The sequence below is a fragment of the Gastrolobium bilobum genome, unplaced genomic scaffold (genome assembly GCF_033153095.1).
Source record: "Gastrolobium bilobum isolate Gb01-03AN ecotype WA unplaced genomic scaffold, APGP_CSIRO_Gbil_v1 utg20666, whole genome shotgun sequence".
Classification (NCBI taxonomy): Eukaryota; Viridiplantae; Streptophyta; class Magnoliopsida; order Fabales; family Fabaceae; genus Gastrolobium; species Gastrolobium bilobum.
This window is the reverse complement of record NW_026897301.1, coordinates 152,062-171,785: the sequence shown is the minus strand read 5'-3', so window position 1 is coordinate 171,785 and position 19,724 is coordinate 152,062. Positions and strand designations below refer to the sequence as shown.

The 19,724-nt window shown below is 37.7% G+C and overlaps 2 protein-coding genes and 1 non-coding gene across 4 annotated transcripts; all 3 read left to right on the top strand.

Annotated features, from left to right (window-relative positions):
- On the top strand, nt 1-3,303 carry LOC133305786 (receptor-like protein EIX2). 2 transcript variants are annotated; one of them, XM_061506026.1, is made up of 4 exons: nt 1-713; nt 777-1,197; nt 1,357-2,478; nt 2,533-3,303. In XM_061506026.1, exons 1-4 carry the CDS (start codon nt 18-20, stop codon nt 3,147-3,149), a joined length of 2,856 nt encoding a protein of 951 aa, XP_061362010.1. In that variant the 5' UTR covers nt 1-17; the 3' UTR covers nt 3,150-3,303. The 2 variants fall into 2 exon arrangements, with proteins under 2 accessions (XP_061362010.1, XP_061362011.1); XM_061506027.1 differs by having other exon boundaries at nt 1-2,235; nt 2,393-2,590.
- Nucleotides 3,304-12,042: 8,739 nt separating this feature from the next.
- Nucleotides 12,043-13,953, top strand: LOC133305782 (uncharacterized). The gene is made up of 3 exons (XM_061506022.1): nt 12,043-12,935; nt 13,038-13,569; nt 13,621-13,953. The coding sequence occupies exons 1-3, from the start codon at nt 12,043-12,045 to the stop codon at nt 13,951-13,953; spliced, it is 1,758 nt and encodes a 585-aa protein (XP_061362006.1).
- Nucleotides 13,954-18,206: 4,253 nt separating this feature from the next.
- Nucleotides 18,207-18,313, top strand: LOC133305791 (small nucleolar RNA R71). The gene has a single exon (XR_009750813.1). It is a non-coding gene; the product is annotated as a small nucleolar RNA R71 (small nucleolar RNA).
- The last annotated feature ends 1,411 nt before the right edge of the window (nt 18,314-19,724 follow it).

Sequence of the window (19,724 nt, the reverse complement as noted above, 5' to 3'; positions counted from 1 at the left end):
CTTGTTTTGTTGTGATAATGGACCGTTCCATCTTTACCGTTCTCTTCCTTTACTTTTGTTGCCTTACCTTATTAACGTTTCATTTTGGCATTTGCATAGACTCTTCTGAGATTCTCTGCATTCCAAGTGAACGTGATGCACTTCTGAGGTTCAAACATCATCTCAAAGATCCTTCAAATAGACTCTCTTCTTGGAATGCTTCCAATCCCAATTGTTGCCATTGGGAAGGAGTTGTTTGCAATAACGTAACTGCCCACATTCTTCAGCTTCACCTCAACACTTCTTGGAATCCTCCCGTTGATGGTTTTTACTTTGAGAAATATATTGTAGCTGATGACAGGTCCTTGTTTGGTGGTGAGATAAATCATTCTTTGGTTGATTTGAAGCATTTGAGTTACTTGGACTTGAGCCGCAATGATTTTGGAGGTATGCAAATTCCTAGTTTCCTTTGTGCAATCACAACTTTAACTTACCTTAACCTCTCAGATGCTGGATTCATTGGGAACATTCCTCATGAAATTGGGAATCTCTCGAATTTGCTGTATCTTGACCTCAGCTATGCTGCTGCATATGGAGAAATTCCATATCAAATTGGGAACCTCACGAATTTGCTCTATCTTGACCTTCGGAGTCATTACTCTGAACCTCTGTTTGTTGAAAATCTTGATTGGCTTTCAGGTCTTTCGTACCTTCAATATCTTGATTTGAGTTCTGCAGATCTATCAAAGTCATTTGATTGGTTACAGACTATGCAAGCTCTTCCTTCTTTGAAGGAGTTACGCTTGCCAGGATGTACGCTCAATCATCATAATCAACCATCAACAGTAAACTTCTCATCTCTCATCACTCTTGATCTTTCAGATACAAATTATACTGATGGGATTTCTCTTGTCCCAAAGTGGATATTTGGACTGAGGAAACTTGTTTCTCTTCAATTGAGAGAAAATAACATCCAAGGTCCTATTCCTGATGGTATTCAAAACCTCACACTTGTTCAAAATCTCGATTTGTCTTACAATTCATTGTCCTCTTCTATACCTGATTGGTTATACGGTCTTCATCATCTCAAGTTCTTGAACCTAGGATCGAATGACTTGAGCGGGACTATTTTTGATGACCTGGGAAATTTGACTTCGCTTGTTGTACTTGATTTTTCAGTAAATCAACTTGAAGGAAAAATTCCATCTTCTTTGGGTAGTCTTTGCAACTTAAGGGAGATACATTTCTCATATCTCAAACTCAACCAACAGGTTCATGAAATTTTAGATATTCTCGCTCCTTGTGTTTCCCATGGACTCGCGAGACTCTATTTGTCTGATTCTCAACTTTCAGGCAATCTGACAGATCAAGTTGGAGTTTTTCAAAATATTTTCACAATGGTCTTTTCCAGCAACTCAATTCATGGTGCACTTCCTGCATCATTTGGAAAACTCTCATCATTAAGACATCTTCATCTGTCAAAAAATAAATTCGATGGAAATCCATTTGAAGTTCTTAAATCCTTATCTAAATTGTCATATCTTAATATTGATGACAATCTTTTTCAAGGAGTTGTGAAGGAAGATGACCTTGCAAATCTTACGAGTTTAAAAAGGTTTTCTGCATCAGGGAACAATTTCACTTTAAAAGTGGGTCCCAGTTGGCATCCTACTTTTCAGCTTAGTGCATTGGGAATGAACTCGTGGCAGTTAGGTCCCACCTTTCCCTCATGGATTCAGTCACAAAAGGATCTTTATTTTTTGGAAATATCTGACACAGGGATTCCAAATTCTATTCCCACATGGTTTTGGGAAACAATTTCTAATGCTTCCTATGTAAACCTCTCTCATAACCATATCCACGGTGAGCTTGCTAATATATTAAAGTATCCGATATCTATCGATACCTTTGATCTAAGTTCAAATAACTTACATGGAAAATTACCTCATCTATATGTTAATGTGAGTTGGTTAGATCTTTCAAGAAATTCATTCTCTGGATCCATGACTGACTTCCTTTGTAGAAAACAAGACCAGCCAATGAAATTACAATTTCTCAATCTTGCAGCAAATAATTTGTCAGGGGAAATACCTGATTGTTGGATGCTGTGGCCAAATCTGGTGGACGTGAATTTACAGAGCAACCATTTTGTTGGGAACTTACCCCAATCCATGGGTTCCTTAGCTGAGCTAGATTCTTTAAACATCCGTAACAACATGCTATCTGGAATATTTCCTCCCATTTTGGAGAGCACTGGTAAGTTGATTTCCTTGGATCTTGGGGAAAATAAATTTACAGGAATTATTCCCGAATGGATTGGACAAAGGCTCTTAAATTTACAAATTCTTCGCCTTCGGTCAAACAAATTCTTGGGTCATATTCCTGATCAAATATGTGATATGATTTTTCTTAGGGATTTGGACCTTGCACAGAACAATTTGTCTGGAAATATACCAAAATGTTTCAACCGCTTAGATGCCATGTTTCTAAAGAATAGGAGTATGAATTCATTCATCTATACCAATGCATCTAGCTATCGTTCGCAGGGTATAGTTAGTACACTCCTATGGGTGAAAGGAAGAGGTATAGAGTACAGAAATCTTCTTGGAATGGTGACAAATGTTGATCTTTCTGATAATAATTTATCTGGAGAGATACCCAGAGAAATTACAAATTTAGATGGATTGATTTATTTGAACTTGTCCAAGAATCACTTGACTGGCCAAATTCCGTCAAGCATTGGCAATATGAGATCATCAGAATCCATTGATTTCTCAAGAAATCCACTTTCAGGAGAAATCCCTTCAACCATATCCAACTTGAGCTTTCTTAGCAAGCTTGACTTGTCTTATAATCATTTGATGGGGAAAATTCCAACCGGCACTCAATTGCAAAGCTTTGAAGCAACCAACTTCGTTGGCAACAATTTGTGTGGTCCGCCACTGCCCGTCAACTGTAGTTCCAATCGGCAAACTCCTGATGATGATCACAATGGCAAAAAGGGTGATGGCCATAAAGTGAATGGTTTTTTTGTGAGTATGACTTTTGGATTTATTGTGGGATTCTGGGCCGTGGTCGCTCCATTGTTTATTTATAGATCATGGAGGTATGCCTATTTTCGTTTTCTTGATGACATGTGGTACAAAGTGCAATCTTTTTGTAGATTGTAATTTTGTAATGTAGTATTACTATTTTATATGTTGTGGGAAATAAAATTATGAATGTAATAGTGAGTGCAACCAATTAGTTTGAGACCGTAGAAATATATCTAATTAGTATTATTGTCTCTGTAATTCTCCCAATATAATATCATCATATTGAATTTTTGTCTTCTAAATATTTTGGTGGAACATCAGAAAGTGGAGATTTCTTAATTGCAAGGACAAGATTTTGTGATAACAATGTATTTAAAAAGTTCTACATGGGTGTGGGAGTTGGATTCACGGGTGGCTTTTGGGGAGTATATGTAGTACTTTTTCTGGAACAAGACAAGGAAGCATTCTTGTTTCCATTTTCTATGTAATATGAAAAACTGACTTTTTGTCGTGGTAGTCTTTAGGTTCAAGTTCTTCCTTTGAAATCGTTCTTGTTACCATTGTTCATTAAGTTATTTATTGAATTTTATTTTTATATTTCTTTTAGTTCTAACACACTCTGAATCTAACCATTTGTATCCTGTCTTAAATACATGTTGTTTCGCTACAATAGATTTAATGAAATAAAACTGAAAATGGTTTTATACCAAATCAGATTTTAGAAAACTAGCATGAATGTAGGCAAGGAATACATTTATTATGTATCAGCTACCATTTGCTCTGTATTTCCATTTTAAATGCATTATATGACAGTCGATTCACCTTAACATTCAATTAACGGAGTCATCCCAAACATGATTAAACTATTATTCCACAATTACATGAACAACAATTTCTTCTATTTTTAATTCTGACCCATTGTAAGTTTGAATATATGGTCTTAGGTGGAGATCATGTACCAAATCTATGATTATTTGACATCAAAACTGAAGTCCCTATATTAAATGTGTACCTTTGGTGGTATTTACAGATGTCACTTGTCATTGACCCCACAAGACTAAGATTCATTCATAGAATAACCATCTTATAGTATGTAGATAAAACATTCTGTGGTTTAGCACGTAGATGAACTTGAGGAACTTCATTACAGACAATGAAGAAAATCATGTTTTTCTGGCAGCTCTCATTAATAGTGAAATCAAAATCAAAGACAACTCTCATTAGTAGTTGTATATTAATAGTTGGCGTTCATTAGTAGAGATAAAGTGAAGTCTTTGTAGGTTTCTTTGGACTTCTAACTTTGTCCATGCTTGATTCTCAATCATTAAGACAGTTAAACGTTATTCCTTTGTGCCTTTAGCTCCAAGTCGTTGCATTTGCCTAATTTAAAGTCACATTTTGTATAAACGAAACGAACATATAGCTATTATTGCATTTTCTTTGTTCTGCAATACGATGGCAACTTAGGGGAACCAAGTTAGTGAATGAGGCATTTTGGACATGAAACAAAATTGTCAAAAAAATAATAATAGATCATTGTGTACAAGCAATAATAGATCGGTGTGTATACACAGTGACAACATAACAATAATAGAGAGAGAATAATCATACATGTAAGCTTTACCTCTTATTTATAGTATTTACTTGTGGGTATTGGGATGCTTGACCTTCTATGTCTCTTCTAGCAGCCCAAACCCATGTTTAATATTGTCGTATTAGGATTGATATCTTTGTTAAATATCCTCATTTGATTATGTCAGATTTTATTTGGATTGCCCCTTATTGGACTATTGTAACACCCCGTTCCGGACCGGTTTGTTATCATCACATATGGTATTAAGCGCAACATTGTTTAATTAAGTTAAATGTGGAAGCTTACTTTATAGTTCACTAATAGCCTTAATTAAATCGTGAACAAACTTTATCTCTTTCAATTTTATTTCAATTCGCTAATCATTTCTTATTCAATTAAAACTACTTCATACTTTCTTATGCCTCCCATCTTTTTAAAATAAACAGACGACGTCTCCTTTGTATTTGGAGGCTATAGGGATTATTTCCACAGAGAAAAGGTTACCTAATTGACATTTGATTATATTTTATACAAGTCACACACATACATAAATCTTATTGCCTAGCAATCTATTGCTTAGGCTATCAAATACGTATCATTTCTCAAAATGATACCAACATAGTTATTTATTTAATTGCATCAATTAATCAAAAGAGATGCAAATAAACAAATAACATAGCTTATATATATATTTCACTAACATTGCATATAGACTATCCAAAATGGCATAGACATTTCCTATACTCTTCATAACATATCATCGGGTCATATGCATCAAAATAACAGTCATACACATATTAGAAGATAGTCTAAATCATATATCATGTCATCAAGGCATAATAGCAATAATGTCTCTTGCTACATGCACTATCTCTATCCTGGCCTCCTGCAATGCGATACCTCAACACCATCGAGCTCTGTACCAGAAATGTAAGTCCTCACACGGGGTAAGATCAACCATCTCAATAAACTAGGGGTCTTTGGAGGGTTCCTCCACCCCTAAGTTCACTTCAGGTATAACTATAGTATACAATAATATATATACATCAGAATATGTATATCAATGCATGTGTGCAATAATGAATCCTACTAGCCAGAGAATATAACAAGTATGCATTACACAAAGAAACACCATCTTGCAACATACCATATGAGGAAACACCGTCTTATGTCTCACACAAGAAAACACCGTCTTGTGTGGCACACAAACATACATACATATACATGCAACATATAACAATTAATATCCACATATCATATGAAAGAACCACCCTCCCTTGAAGCTAGGTGCTATAGCACTTTCCTTGCCTATGCAATCAATCAACAACCCCTCAACCAATATCACCCTATACTTGGAATTTTGAAGAATCCAAGTCTACTCAATGGAACAGTCCAATGCTTGATCTTCCAATAACATGTCATTTGGTCCAAAACTACAATAGCAACCATGCATACAACTACCATCAAAAACTCGATTTTAAGGCCTTAAATAATAAGGATCCAAAACTTTATTCATGACTAAAATTTCAACTTGATTAAAGTAATGGTTTTTATGTTTTTTCTATGCCAAGAACACTTCCCTAACATATTTTGTGAGGACATTTATATTCATTTTCACAACTAACCATCCAATCATAAAAAACCCCATCAAAATAACCTAAATCAAGGAAATTCATGAAAATGCAAAAGAGTTTGCATAACATCTCGTATTTCTAATTGTATAATTATGTGCGAAAATACGGATTAAGGGGTAGGATTAGTGAAAATCCTGAAATTAGGGCCAAAATACGTAAAAAGGGCAAAATGGTAATTTACCAAACACTTAACTCTAAGGAAGAAAAATTGAGTAAAAGATCTCAAATGGTAAAAATAATGCCGGAAAGGGATTCAGGACGAAAAATCGAGTGGATAGGCAAGTTTCGAAAAATTTGATGAATAGTGATTTTTCCAGTGTAAAATACTGCGGTTTAATTGTATCGATAAGTGCGAAAATATGATTAGCATTTCTAGGAAGTAAAAATATGACGTGAACGAGAAAAATACGTAGGTTATAAATTTATGGGTTAAATTGGGTGATTTAATAAAGTTAAATGACACGTGGGACCCACTTTAAGTGATTTAAGTGGTCTAAGTGACTCAAGACACTCAAATCTGATTTTTCTCTCTCATCTCTTCTTCTTCCACCCGTGAGCCATCTCCATTGGTTAGGGTCTTTGAGCTTTTCAATTTCAACCTTGATTTCTAGCCATTTTTAGGAAAAACTCCCAACTACAAAGTTGTTCCTTTGATCTTATGAGTGACTTTCATGTAAAGTGCACCTTGTGGGGATCATTGTGTGAGGAGATATACCCCAAAATCAGCCACAAAAATTTGGTATTTTGGAGGGTTTTTGGTGTTTTCTTGGCTTGGTCCATTGGTTGGAGATCATTCCCTTGGACCCTAGGAAGCTATTGGTGGTAAGTTTTCACACTCTCTTTGATTTTTAATGGAAATCATAAAATGGACGAGGGTTTTTGATTATGTGTGTTGAGTTGTGGTAGTTAGGAGCATTAAATGGTATGTCTCCTCTGGAATTAAATGCTTAGAATGATAAATGATGATGATTGATGCAATAAAAATTATGGTGATTGGTAAATTTGTAACTTAGGAAATTTGAGTTGAAATTCAATACTTTGTAAAATTGATGTGTTGGATGATGGTGTGATTGGGTTGTGGAGCATTGGTATGAATTAATCATAGGATTATATTATGCGTATAGGTGTTGAATTGGATTGAAAACCTTGAAACATGATTCCATGTAGAATTCGACCTATAGGTGGATTTAAGGAAAAATGAGGTGATGAATTTTGTGTAATCAATGGTTAATACCTTGGTGCATAAAGGGTGAGTTAGTTTAATGACTAAAAAGGTTGAGGTAGTTGAATTAAATATAAAATGGCCATCAAGCCTAGGTGGTTATGTGTAAGTACTATTGTTGTGAATTTAATTGATTGTATGCAAGTGTTGATGTTATTGGTAATTGATGAATATATGTTACCACTCACGGAACCAATAGAAGTGGAATAAGCTTGGAGCTTACGTGGAAGGGCATTGCTTACGAAGTTGAGGTATACTCTTGGTACTTGGGTTTTATCCCTCGTGTGTTCTGCCACACCTGGTGGAAGGTAGTGGTTGGATTGTGTGCTCTTTGACTTGTATGAAATATATGTTCATGCATTATTGTTGTGATTGTGTGACATGCTTGGAGCATGTTGTGAGACATATCTATGATCTCTGGCCAGTAGATGTGTGTGGTTTGAACTTTCACTGGAGATATCCCTCTGGGGGATTCCGGTTGAGTTTTGCCTTGTGGCCGACTCTGGGAGCGGTACCAAGATGATCCAAACGTGGGACTTCCGCTGGATAGATCTATTGAGGAGTTCCAGTGATATTTTGCCATGAGATCGTCTCATCCATGGAGAGGCACCTGGAAGCTTCCCGGGAGTTATATGATGGGGTCCTTGAACGAAATCCTTGTGTGGACGTGAGCCCAGTGTGTTGCGATTTTGTATGTTATGCATTTTATATGATGATCATTGTATGCACATTGAGTGAGCCATGGGGTGGAGTGATCCTCTAGTACCCTTGGTTTACTGAGATATATTTGTATATCTCACCCCGCGTTTGGGGACATCATTTCAGGTTATGTTGAGCATGGACGATCTTCGGGCAAAAGGCCCGCTTAGTGGAGGAGTTGATCACGATGTGCATATGGAGAGCATAGCATTTTGGAGGATTTCATTTGATGTACATAGCATTACATTTAGTATTTTGGACTTAGATCATGAACATATTGCATGTTGAGATTTCTATGCTTTTGTGGTGTTCATGACTAGATTCTAAGTCTATGTAGTTGATGTATATTTATGCCTATTTATATTGACCTTTTTGGTGAGCATGAGACTTGTCCATGGCCACATATTATGTTTTGAGGCATTTGGAGACTTAGTGTTGTAAATGAGCCATATGATGTGTAAATGGAAAAACAAATGGTGAATGTTGTAAATGATGCATTGGTATTAGATTATGCAGGATGGAAGGGCCTAGAGCATACATTAGTACTTGTGTAAGTTGTATGTTAAGTATTAAAGTGTTACGAGTGAAAGACTTGGTCCATTTTGAAATGAAAAAGTTGTCATCTGTGAATTTTGCAGTAGGGTAATCGATTACCTTCAGTGTGGTAATCGATTACCTGAAACAGGGGACGTAAAATTTGAGCCACTGTGTTCAAAGTAATCGATTACCTTGACATAGGTAATCGATTACATTGACATAGATAATCGATTACCTAATAGGTAATCGATTACCCAAAATAAGGGAGCCCAAAATTAGCTACTGTCTCATTCTGGAACTTCTGGTAATCGATTACCTCGAGAAGGGTAATCGATTACCACTGTGTAATTTTTGAAATTTAGTGTTTTTACAACCTGAGTTAATGGTATTGCTTGGAGGGGTTGTAATGAATAAGTTTTAGAGTAAATACCATTTTTGGTCCTCAGCAAATTTCATGATGCTCGTTTTAGTCCCTAGCAAATAAAAAGGCATTTGTGGTCCCTAAAAAATTCAAAATGGATCCATTTAGTTGAAATTGTGGTCCCTCACAAATTCAAAAAAGACCCACATTAGTCCCTCAAAAGAACTAAAATGGGTCCACTTTGAATTTTTTAGGGACCACAAATAGCCTTTTTATTTGCTACGGACTAAAGCGGGCATCATAAAATTTGCTGAGGACCGAAAAAGGTATTTACTCTAAGTTTTATGCTTCCGTGAGTTTTGCATTTACAATTATAGTGTTGTTTTTAATTGACTACGGAAATGGTTAAAATTTAAAAATAATGATGTAATAAAAGAAAAAGTTTACCCGTAATTTAATTAACTCAATTACTGTGATTGTAACTGCGTTTAATATCATATGCAATGATAACATTAATAGTACGTAACATGCTGTTAAATTTTATGGTATTAGTGTTGGTCTGATCAGTTCATTCCTTTGTGTTACATGTACAGTTATCATGAGGAGGGCTTGTGGTCGCCATGGGACACGAGGTGCAGATCCTCAACCGCCTGATCCGGTTATTGCAGTTCTGTATGCTCTGCAGGAAGAGACGACTCCTAATAGAACCATAACTGAAAACCTGATGAAGAATAATCAGGATATGCTGCAGGCCTTCATGACTGAGATAAGGGTTGAGAGAGCTCAGCATAGGAGGGATGATTATCCTCCGCATATGGCTACGGTGACTGATGTGCCTTCAACATATAGGTATTTTAGAGTTAAAAGAATGAAGATTTGACAGTAATTTAGTGATAAAAAGCATGACTTTAGTGAATTATTGATAATCTACCTTCAAGCACACTTTCACTCTTGTTTTATGTTTTTATAGGAGGAAAGCACGAAAATAAGCTATGTTGCAAACAACTGACTCGCGCAGTACAAAAGGATGGCACCAGACCGAGAAAAGGGAACCAACACAACGCAACTTCACGCTGATAGCATGAGATTCTCGCTATTCGCGCCAAGCATAAGGCTTCTCTACTGGTTCACCGCGCGATTAGCGTGGATCTGGCGCTAATCGCACTGTCAGTTTTCTGGATTACAGATTTGGATAAAAACAGAAACAAAAATCAAATCTTGGGGACCTGATTGAGTCATTGGATATAAAAAGGAGTCAGAAACCCTGAGAGAAGAAATCTTGGGGAACCAACTGAAATTGACGAAGGCAGAACGCGGAGCAAGCTTCTTCTCCAAATTTTCTGGTTATTATTTTCTTTTATGAATTCTTTTGTAGACATTGAATTGTCAGACATGAATATGTCTGGCTAGTCTTTTATTATTGTGGTAAGGGTCACAACCCTTAATGTGAACCCCTTGTGGTTTGGTTAATTTTTATATTTATTTATTCCAATTGTATTTATTTTATCCTTTTCTTCATGTTATGATTCTTTTAGAACCGATCACTCTATTAGGATTGCGAGGGTTAGGGTTTTCAATAGGAATATTGAGATTCTAGTTCCTGGAAAAGGGTAAAAATAACAATTTATATACGCACTAGGGATAGGCTGCATGATTTGCTAATGTGAAAAATTCACTGATTTAAAGGCTTAACTTGAAAAGGAATTTCTAAGGAATTAGGATTCTAATAGGTTAATAAAGTTAAGATCACTAAGGAATTAGGGCTTAACTAATCAATTAATAGATGGTGAATTGTTTGATCAATGGTTAAATTAAATGTACAACTTAATTCATAGTGCAAGGTGGGGATCATAAAGGTGTTGACGTCTTTTACCACAATATTCTCTTAAATATTTCCTCAATCTTAATCTGTTATTCTCAAAGTTTTAAAAGCATCATTGAATTATTCACAAGTTTTTGAATTGTTCTCAATTTTTACAACCATAATTATTCTCAAACCAATTTTATTAATCCAACAAGAGAGGAATAGTTTAAATAATTTCGGTGCCTCAATCCTCGTGGAGATGATACTCTACTTACCCTTTTATTACTTGGAACGATCGGTACACTTGCCGATTTTTCGCAACAAGTTTTTGGTGTCGTTGCCGAGGATTGAATACGCCAATTTTATTTATAACTTTTGATTTTCTTGATTGGATTTTGTTTTGTTACTAATCTTTTTGCTTTAGTTTATGCGAGGTAAAGTAAATTGAGACATTTTACAGTTTGTTCCAGAAATAGAGAAAACTGCAAAGAAGAACCGAAAGCAAGCCAAGCAAAGAAAGCAGGAAGAGTCTTCGAGTTCTAAGCCACACACAGAATCTGTGATGGCAACCCCTAATCCACCTCTTGCAGGAGAATTGACGGAGTCAGTTCTTTCTCCTATGTTCACGAGGCCGAACTCTAGCATAGTCAGGCCACAGATAGATGCCAACAACTATGACATCCATCCGTCGCTGATTATCTTGGTGGAGAAGACTTCTTTTGGTGGAGAGGACTACGAAGATCCTCACGACTTTATGGACAGATTTCTGATTTCTGAGAATCTGTGACACAACTAAGCATCATGGAGTGTCTGATGATGCAATCAGACTTCGGCTGTTTCCTTTTGCTTTGACCGGGAAGACCCTCAGATGGTTAGATCGACAAGCTCCTAACAGTATCCGCACATGGGACGAGTTAACAACTATGTTCTTTGCTAAGCACTTTTCTCGGGAGAAGTACAATAAGTTGGTGAATAAAATCACCAACTTTATTCAATAGCCTGGAGAGACCCTGTGTGCATCCTGGACTAGATTCCAGGAGTTGATCAGAAAGTGCCCTCAATATGACTTGCCAGACGCCAAGAAGGTCCAAGTCTTCTACAATAGGATGACACCAGATTCCAGAATGGTTGTCAACGGTGCAGCCGGTGGAACCATAGGAAAGAAGACAGCAGCTGAAACTCTGGAGCGATTGATTACATGGCAAGGAATGAGAATGCTTCAATGGAAGTTCAACCAGTTCAATCGAAGAAAGGACTTCTACAACTGGGGAACAATGATACTTCACTAGCTGAGCAAAAGGTGATTTCTCAACAGTTAGCTAGTATGAATGCCAAGCTATACAAGATGCAAATCTCGACAGCTCGAGTTAATTCAATTAACTGTGAGTACTGCAAGGAGGAGCATGAGACTAATGAGTTTCCAACACTCATAGGAGCTGAACCATTCCAGGTTAATGGAGTTTGGTATGATCCAAGGCCACCACAGAATACCCAAAGCTTCCAGAGGAATCAAAATGGTGCCCAAGGAAGCAACTTTCAAAGGAGAAATCAAGAGGGAGGCTTGGATTATAAATCCAACAATTACCTGCAACCTCCTTCTATTCCAAATAAAGAGCCATCAGAATTGGAGAAAGCAATGCTACAACTTACCAAGACTACTAATGATCACATGCAGACTACTGATGCCTTCATGAATGAGACAAGGTCCTATCACAAGAATCAAGATGCTTCCATCAGGAATCTGGAAACTCAGATAGGTCAGTTGTCTAGACAGTTAGCTGAAAGAGCTCAAGGGCGGTTTCCTAGTGATACCATCGTGAATCCTAAGGAAGACTGCAAATCCATTGTAACTAGGAGTGGAATTGTGATTACTCCTCAAGACAAGCCAAAGGTGGTTCCGAAAAATAAAGTTGATGAACCAGTTATTGAGCCGGAGCACGAAAAAGAAGTGGAAAAGCTTGCAAGTGAGAAAGAAGAGGCAAAGGAGAAACCTATTGAAGCTCCAAAGAAACTGATGGATTGTTCTCGTTTTGAGAAACCTCCTTATCCTATGAAGTTCAAGCAACAGGCACAGAAGCAACAGTATGCCAGGTATTTAGACATGTTTAAAAAGTTGCATATTAATATTCCTTTTGCTGAAGCTTTAGCTAATATGCCTAACTATGCTAAATTCATGAAAGATTTATTGTCTAGAAAGCATAAGTTGCAGGATTGTGAGACAGTAGCACTTACTGAAGAGTTCAGTGCCATTATACAAAAGAAGTTTCCCCCAAAGCTTCGAGATCCGGGAAGTTTCAACATCCCAATTGCGATAGGCAACACCAATGTAGGCCGGGCATTATGCGATCTTGGAGCAAGCATTAACTTGATGCCGCTGTCAATATGCAAAGCTTTGGGAATTTCTGAGTTGAAGCCAACCATGGTCTCTTTACAACTTGCTGACCGTTCGTTAAGGAGACCTAATGGAGTCATAGAGGATGTCCTTGTCAAGGTTGACAAGTTTATCTTCCCTGTTGATTTCATTGTGTTGGATATGGAGGAAGAGAGTGAAATACCTCTTTTACTGGGAAGGCCGTTCTTGGCCACAACTCGAGCTACGATTGATGTAGAACAAGGAAAGCTCGAGTTAAGGATGAATGATGAGACAATCACTATCAATGTGTTTGATGCTATGAAGAACTCATCTGACCATAGTGACTGCTTCAGACTTGATGTGTTTGAGGAAGTAGTCAAAGAAGAAAAGATGGATGATCCAGAGCTTGAAGAAGAGTTGTAGGCTCGAGATGGAGCTACTCCACAAGAAGAGCGAGAAGTTGTCTTTGAGGTGCTAGAAAAGAAAGAAGATGACTCAGTTACATTGGCACCAAAAGTAAAATTGAAAGAGATACCTGAAACTCTGAAATACGATTTCTTGGGAGATGAAGGACAATATCCTGTTATCACCAATAAGGAATTGTCTTCCGATGAAGAGGAAAAGCTGTTGGAAGTACTTAAGCAGCACAAGACAACTATCGGGTGGTCTATTTCTGATTTGAAGGGCATCAACCCTTCTTTTTGTACTCACAAGATCCTCATGGAAGACAATGTTAAACCAGTGAGACAACCTTAGAGGAGACTAAACCCTACTATGAAAGAAGTAGTCCGCAAAGAAGTAGTGAAACTCATGGATGCTGGAATGATTTACCCAATTTCTGACAATGCATGGGTAAGTCCAGTATAGACAGTTCCAAAGAAAGGAGGAGTAACTGTTGTAAAGAATGACCAGAATGAGTTGATTCCCACTAGAACTATTACTGGTTGGAGAATGTGTGTGGATTACAGAAGACTGAATGATGCCACAAGGAAGGATCATTTTTCCCTTCCTTTTATTGACCAAATGCTGGAAAGGTTAGCTGGGCATGCTTTTTATTGCTTCTTGGATGGTTATTCCGGCTACAATCAAATTACAGTGGCACCGGAGGATCAGGACAAGACGACTTTCACATGCCCATTTGGAGTCTTTGCCTACAGAAGAATGCCATTCGGCCTCTGCAATGCGTGTTGGGAGGTTTGCTGATGGTGGAAAAATACAAGTTCTGCCAGGGGACGTTCCTCTGTTCTTAAAGAACACAGATTCGTTCCCTTAGTTCCAACCCAAGTGCGCAAGTGCACGCTTCAAGTAATAAAGGGAGTATTAATGCCTAGATTATCGTTCCCACGAGGATAGAATCCTAATTATTGTCTTACACTGTTTTATAAAGAATAAAAATGAGAAGAAAAGTCAGTAAATGAACTGTCTGGTCAAACGTTCCCTACTGTCTTGACAACGTTCCTCAGGAACAGTAGGTTCAATCTGATGGCAAACAATTACTCGCTACGTTATGTATGTGATCCTCCCTGTTTAAAAGAAGGTGAGATAGTAATCATTGGAGTTTGATACATACAATATTAAATAAAGTAAAAACTACTAAAACAGAAATAACTTTAATCAAGAGACAACAGGATGGTGGTTTTAAAACAGTTTAACAGAAGGACCAGATTCACTGCTCCATTCTTAAATAGTTGTTTTCTCTGCTCAAGACCTAGCACTTTTTGGCTTTGTCCCAGTTTTTTATCTGCCAACTTTGATTCCTCAGCTCATGGACTAGATGGCTCACAAGTTTCTATATTCCTATGGCTCCCTTGACTCCAACAGGTACTTAGTACAGAACCTTAAAATGGACGAGTTGGCCCCTTATTCCTAATGTGACCAGTAGTGTTTTTGCCATTACACTACCTTGCCTCAATGGCTAAGCTGTCTGAAATTCCTTCCTCAAGGAAGTTCCTTTCTCAGTATGTGTTCAATTTCCATTGATACACAATGAATATAGCATACTTAGCCAAAGAAATCCAAAAAGCTTTAGTAAAGAATTTCGAAAATAGTTCTTTAAGAGTTTTACAGTTTATCCGTTCCACAGATAGTTCAGCTCATGGCTGATAGTTTAAACAAAATTATTCCAAACTGAAATCCCATAGACCCGAGATTCAGTTAAGAGATAACGAATGGAACGAAGAGAAAAATACTTATATTAATTCAAAAGACAATTTACAAAAGAAACAAAAAATGGAGAAAGATGGTCTGATGCTCATGAGGAGTCTTAAGGGTTGATACAGAGAAGAGAAGATGGGTTGTCAATTGACTACAGTTACAACTTAAAATAAAACTAAGCTACTAACTACTACAACTAGGTGATCTCTTCCTTTTGGACTTCAAACCCTCTAGGATTCGATGATGTTTTTGTGTGTGGGCCATCCTATTTATAGATGGAAGAGGAGTGTCAATCTTGTAATTCCTTGTGAGCTGGTTACTTGAATGAGGGGACGGGATGGTGGCAGCAGAGTATGGAAACTGCGCAGATTGTTGGATGGAACAGGATTTGGTGATGATTAGCCGTTGTTTGTAGTCCTTCCCATGACTTGCTTTCTTTTTCAGCCAATGAGAACTCTTGATTCTCTGCTCTTCACGTTTCCTAGTGCTCAGTTGGTGCACCGCCTCTGCTTTTAGAAGACTTTAAATCCACGTTACCTGCAAAGTGTACAGAGGCATTAAATGAGTGGAGCAGGTGCATTAAATGCGTCTCAGTCCGTTCCTCTTTTAATATATTTTAAGGGAATACGTTACCATACGTTCCCCCACTGTGTTTTTGTCACAAATGTGTAAAACAAGTGATTTTCATGCTAAAGTTGTGCATCAGATGAGGGAGCGTGCGGTATTTTGCCATCAAAATGGGCCTAGATGGAAACGAATTTACGTCCCATCAAACACCCCAAAACTAAACTGTTGGCTGTCCTCAATCAACTCAGAAATATTGTATTGGGCTGCCCAATTTCAAAGAATAGCTCAACAGAAAGGAACTTGAGCCAGTGAGTAATCATGAACTTTTCAAAAAATGAGCTACTCTCCATAGTTAAACAGTAAGAGAATTCTGTTCCCAGGTAAATGAAGGTTGCTAATCTTTTATCTCACTGTCACTCCAGGGTTGGTGTTTGCTCTGTCCATTCCTGGATGTGATTCTTCAGAACTTGCCTTTCTGTTGCTTTCCTATGAAGCACAGCTGTCTTCCTTTCCAAGGTTCTTTGATGGATGAGTGTATGGAAATGTGGAAGAATGATGGTATGACTTGTGAGGTCAAGGAACGTTTGCTTTTGTGCCTTTGAACTTGGACCTTTTCTTTTTGAGGGAACACCTTTTCTTGTACCTTTTTCCTCCTTTGGAGGAAGGTTTTCTGATATTTTCTGAATTCTTTTGAATGGTTGTTCCCCTTTTTATTTGCTTTTCTTTCTTCTGTCCTTTTAGTTCATTTTTGAGTCTGTTCCTTGTCCTTTTTAGTTGACCAGGAGGGGTATGATGGAGTGGAGGTGAGTGTGTGGTTCTGTTTGATCCTTGGCAGTGGAGTTCATCTGTTCTTCAGCAGTACTGACAGCATCAAGGCAAGTTGAGAAGTTTTATTGTGGTTACACCTCAGGAACGCTCTCAGAAGTGGGTGTTTAGCCTTTTTTCCGTTCCTTACCAGCTTGAGTTCACACAGATCAGCTTCCTTAAAAAATCTGAGGATTAAATTCCCTGCACTTTTTCTATTTCAAGTACTCAGAGAAAGAACAAGCATGATTAGTCAGTGACTTTGTGTTTCATGTATGTTGGTTAATCAAAAAAGATTGGGCAGTCTTAATACTATAACTGAAATGTATGTACCAAACAGTTTGATCAAAAAGTCTTTTTCATTGCAAAAAGAATATTTACAAGGGAATGGAAAGAAATTAAAATAAACAGTACTGAATATAAACTAAGCTAAGATAACTAGGAGGGTTTTTTTTTTAATTGGGGTTGTGTGGTCAGGGACCACCCCAAAACTATGTTCCTAGAACGGGACGTACCTTATTTGGACTTTTTTTTTTGGAGTGGAACATCAGACGTTCCCTCCTTTTTGGGAGCTATGTGGTTAAGAGTAACCACCCCAAAACTTTGCTCTTTGTCAGAGAGCAAATGTATCCACTGGGTTGCCTCCCAGTCAGCGCTTAGTTTAATGTCCTTAGCTAGACAAGGTACTTACCTCTCAAGTGGATTCAGAAGTGGTTGAGGGAACCTCAGTGTCCCATGGTAGTGATCCTAATGTTCTTGTTTGGAGATTGGCAGCAATCTGTCCCAAATGGGACTCAATGTTCCTGACCACTGCATCATTCCTTGTGACATATTCCTTGACATAATTTTCCAGGCTATTGATGCGTTGGTCATCTCTATGGAACAGAACATAATTGTTCCTCCTTGGTTCAAACGTTCCACTGCTACTGCCTTGCTGATACTGCTGTTGAGTGTTGAATGGTCTTTGGTTCATGGGTGGCCTCCATTGGGGTTTATGGTTCTGATCTTTGGATATAGTTCCTCCAGGAACAGAATCGGTATTGTGTCCTGCTTGTTGATTGTCTCTGGTGAAGTTCTTATTGCCAAAATTTTCTGCATAACACACCAAGGCAGTGGATGGGTAGTCTGTTGAGTCATGAAGGTCACCACAGGCTGAGCATGGTTTTGTTTCAGCTGTTGTGAGTTGCAAGACCTCCATCCTTGGAGCTGCTTGGTTGACTTTCAGGTTCTTCACTTCATTCATGAGTGATGCCAGCTGGGCTTCCATGGCAGTTTGTTTATCCAGTTCTAGCATGCCTGGTTTCCTTACTGGATTCACTCTGTCTATTGGCCATTGGAGACATCTTTCAGCAGTTCCTTCTTTGATTTCATACCTTGATTCAAGTGTTCCTGTAAAAATATATCCTCCTGCAACAAAATCTAAATGAGATTGAGAAGTATGGTCAAGTCCCTTATAGAAAGATTGTAACACTCCCTAACTCTCTACCCCATGGTTTGGACATTTTCTTATGATGTCCTTGTATCTCTCCCATGCTTCATAGAGATTTTCTCCATAAAACATTCTAAAGTTAGAGATTTCTACTCTAACATTAGCTTGTCGAGACATGGGGAGAAACCTCTCTATGAATTTGTTAGAGAGCTCTTCCCATGTGTGGATTGATCCAGGGGTGAGAGTTTTCATCCATGTTTTTGCTTTTAAGCCCAAAGAGTGAGGGAACAACCTCATTCTCATGCTTCCTTTTGTCACACCCTCAACTTTGAAATTATCACAAATATATTGGAATGTGATGAGGTGTGTGTAAGGATCTTCCGTAGGGAGTCCATTGAAAACCACTGCTTCCCTAATCATGTGAAACATGATAGGTTTCAGTTCAAAATTGGGTGCTGCAGGAGGAAGGATTACTCCCTTGTCTGGTCTGTTCCTGAAAAGAGCAGCCAAAGTTCTGAAATTTTGTTCAGGAGGAATATCTTCATTATTGTTATGATCAGCCATGTTTTCAGGAATTTCTTCCCGAGGTTTCTTCTTCTCCTATGAAGTGTACGTTCTGGTTCAGGATCAAAGAGAAACTCAGGTACTTCAGTGGAGTGGTCAGAGTCTGTTTCAAACTCTTCACTCATAAGCCATAAACACAAGTTATATATGTACAGCAGATTTAGTGACAAAAAAATAAAAAGTAAAGTCAGATATACAGAGTATGTACTAAAAACAGTAAATAAGAACAAAATTTAGTGTTGTTATCCCCGGCAACGGCGCCAAAAACTTGTTGGGTGGTTTGCTGATGGTGAAAAAATATAAGTTCTGCTAGGGGACGTTCCTCTATTCTTAAAGAACATGGATTCGTTCCCTTAGTTCCAACCCAAGTGCGCAAGTGCACGCATCAAGTAATAAAGGGAGTATTAATGCTCAGATTATCATTCCCACGAGGATATAATCCTAATTATTGTCTTACACTATTTTATAAAGAATGAAAATGAGAAAAAAATTTAGTAAATGAACTGTCTGGTCAAACGTTCACTACTGTCTTGACAACGTTCCTCAGGAACAGTAGGTTCAATCTGATGGCAAACAATTACTCGTTGCGTTATGTATGTGATCCTCCCTGTTTAAAAGAAGGTGAGTTAGTAATCATTGGATTTTGATAGATACAATATTAAATAAAGTAAAAACTACTAAAACAGAAATAACTATAATCAAGAGACAACAGGATGGTGGTTTTAAAACAATTTAACAGAAGAACCAGATTCACTGCTCCATTCTTAAATAGCTGTTTTCTCTGCTCAAGACTTAGCACATTTTGGCTTTGTCCAAGTTTCTTATCTGCCAACTCTGATTCCTCAGCTCATGGACTAGATGACTCACAAGTTTTCATATTCCTATGGCTCTCTTGACTCCACTAGGTACTTACTACAGAACCTTAAAATGGACGTGTTGGCCCCTTATTTCTAAGGTGACCAGTAGTGTTTTTGCCATGACACTACCGTCCCCCAATGGCTAAGCTGTC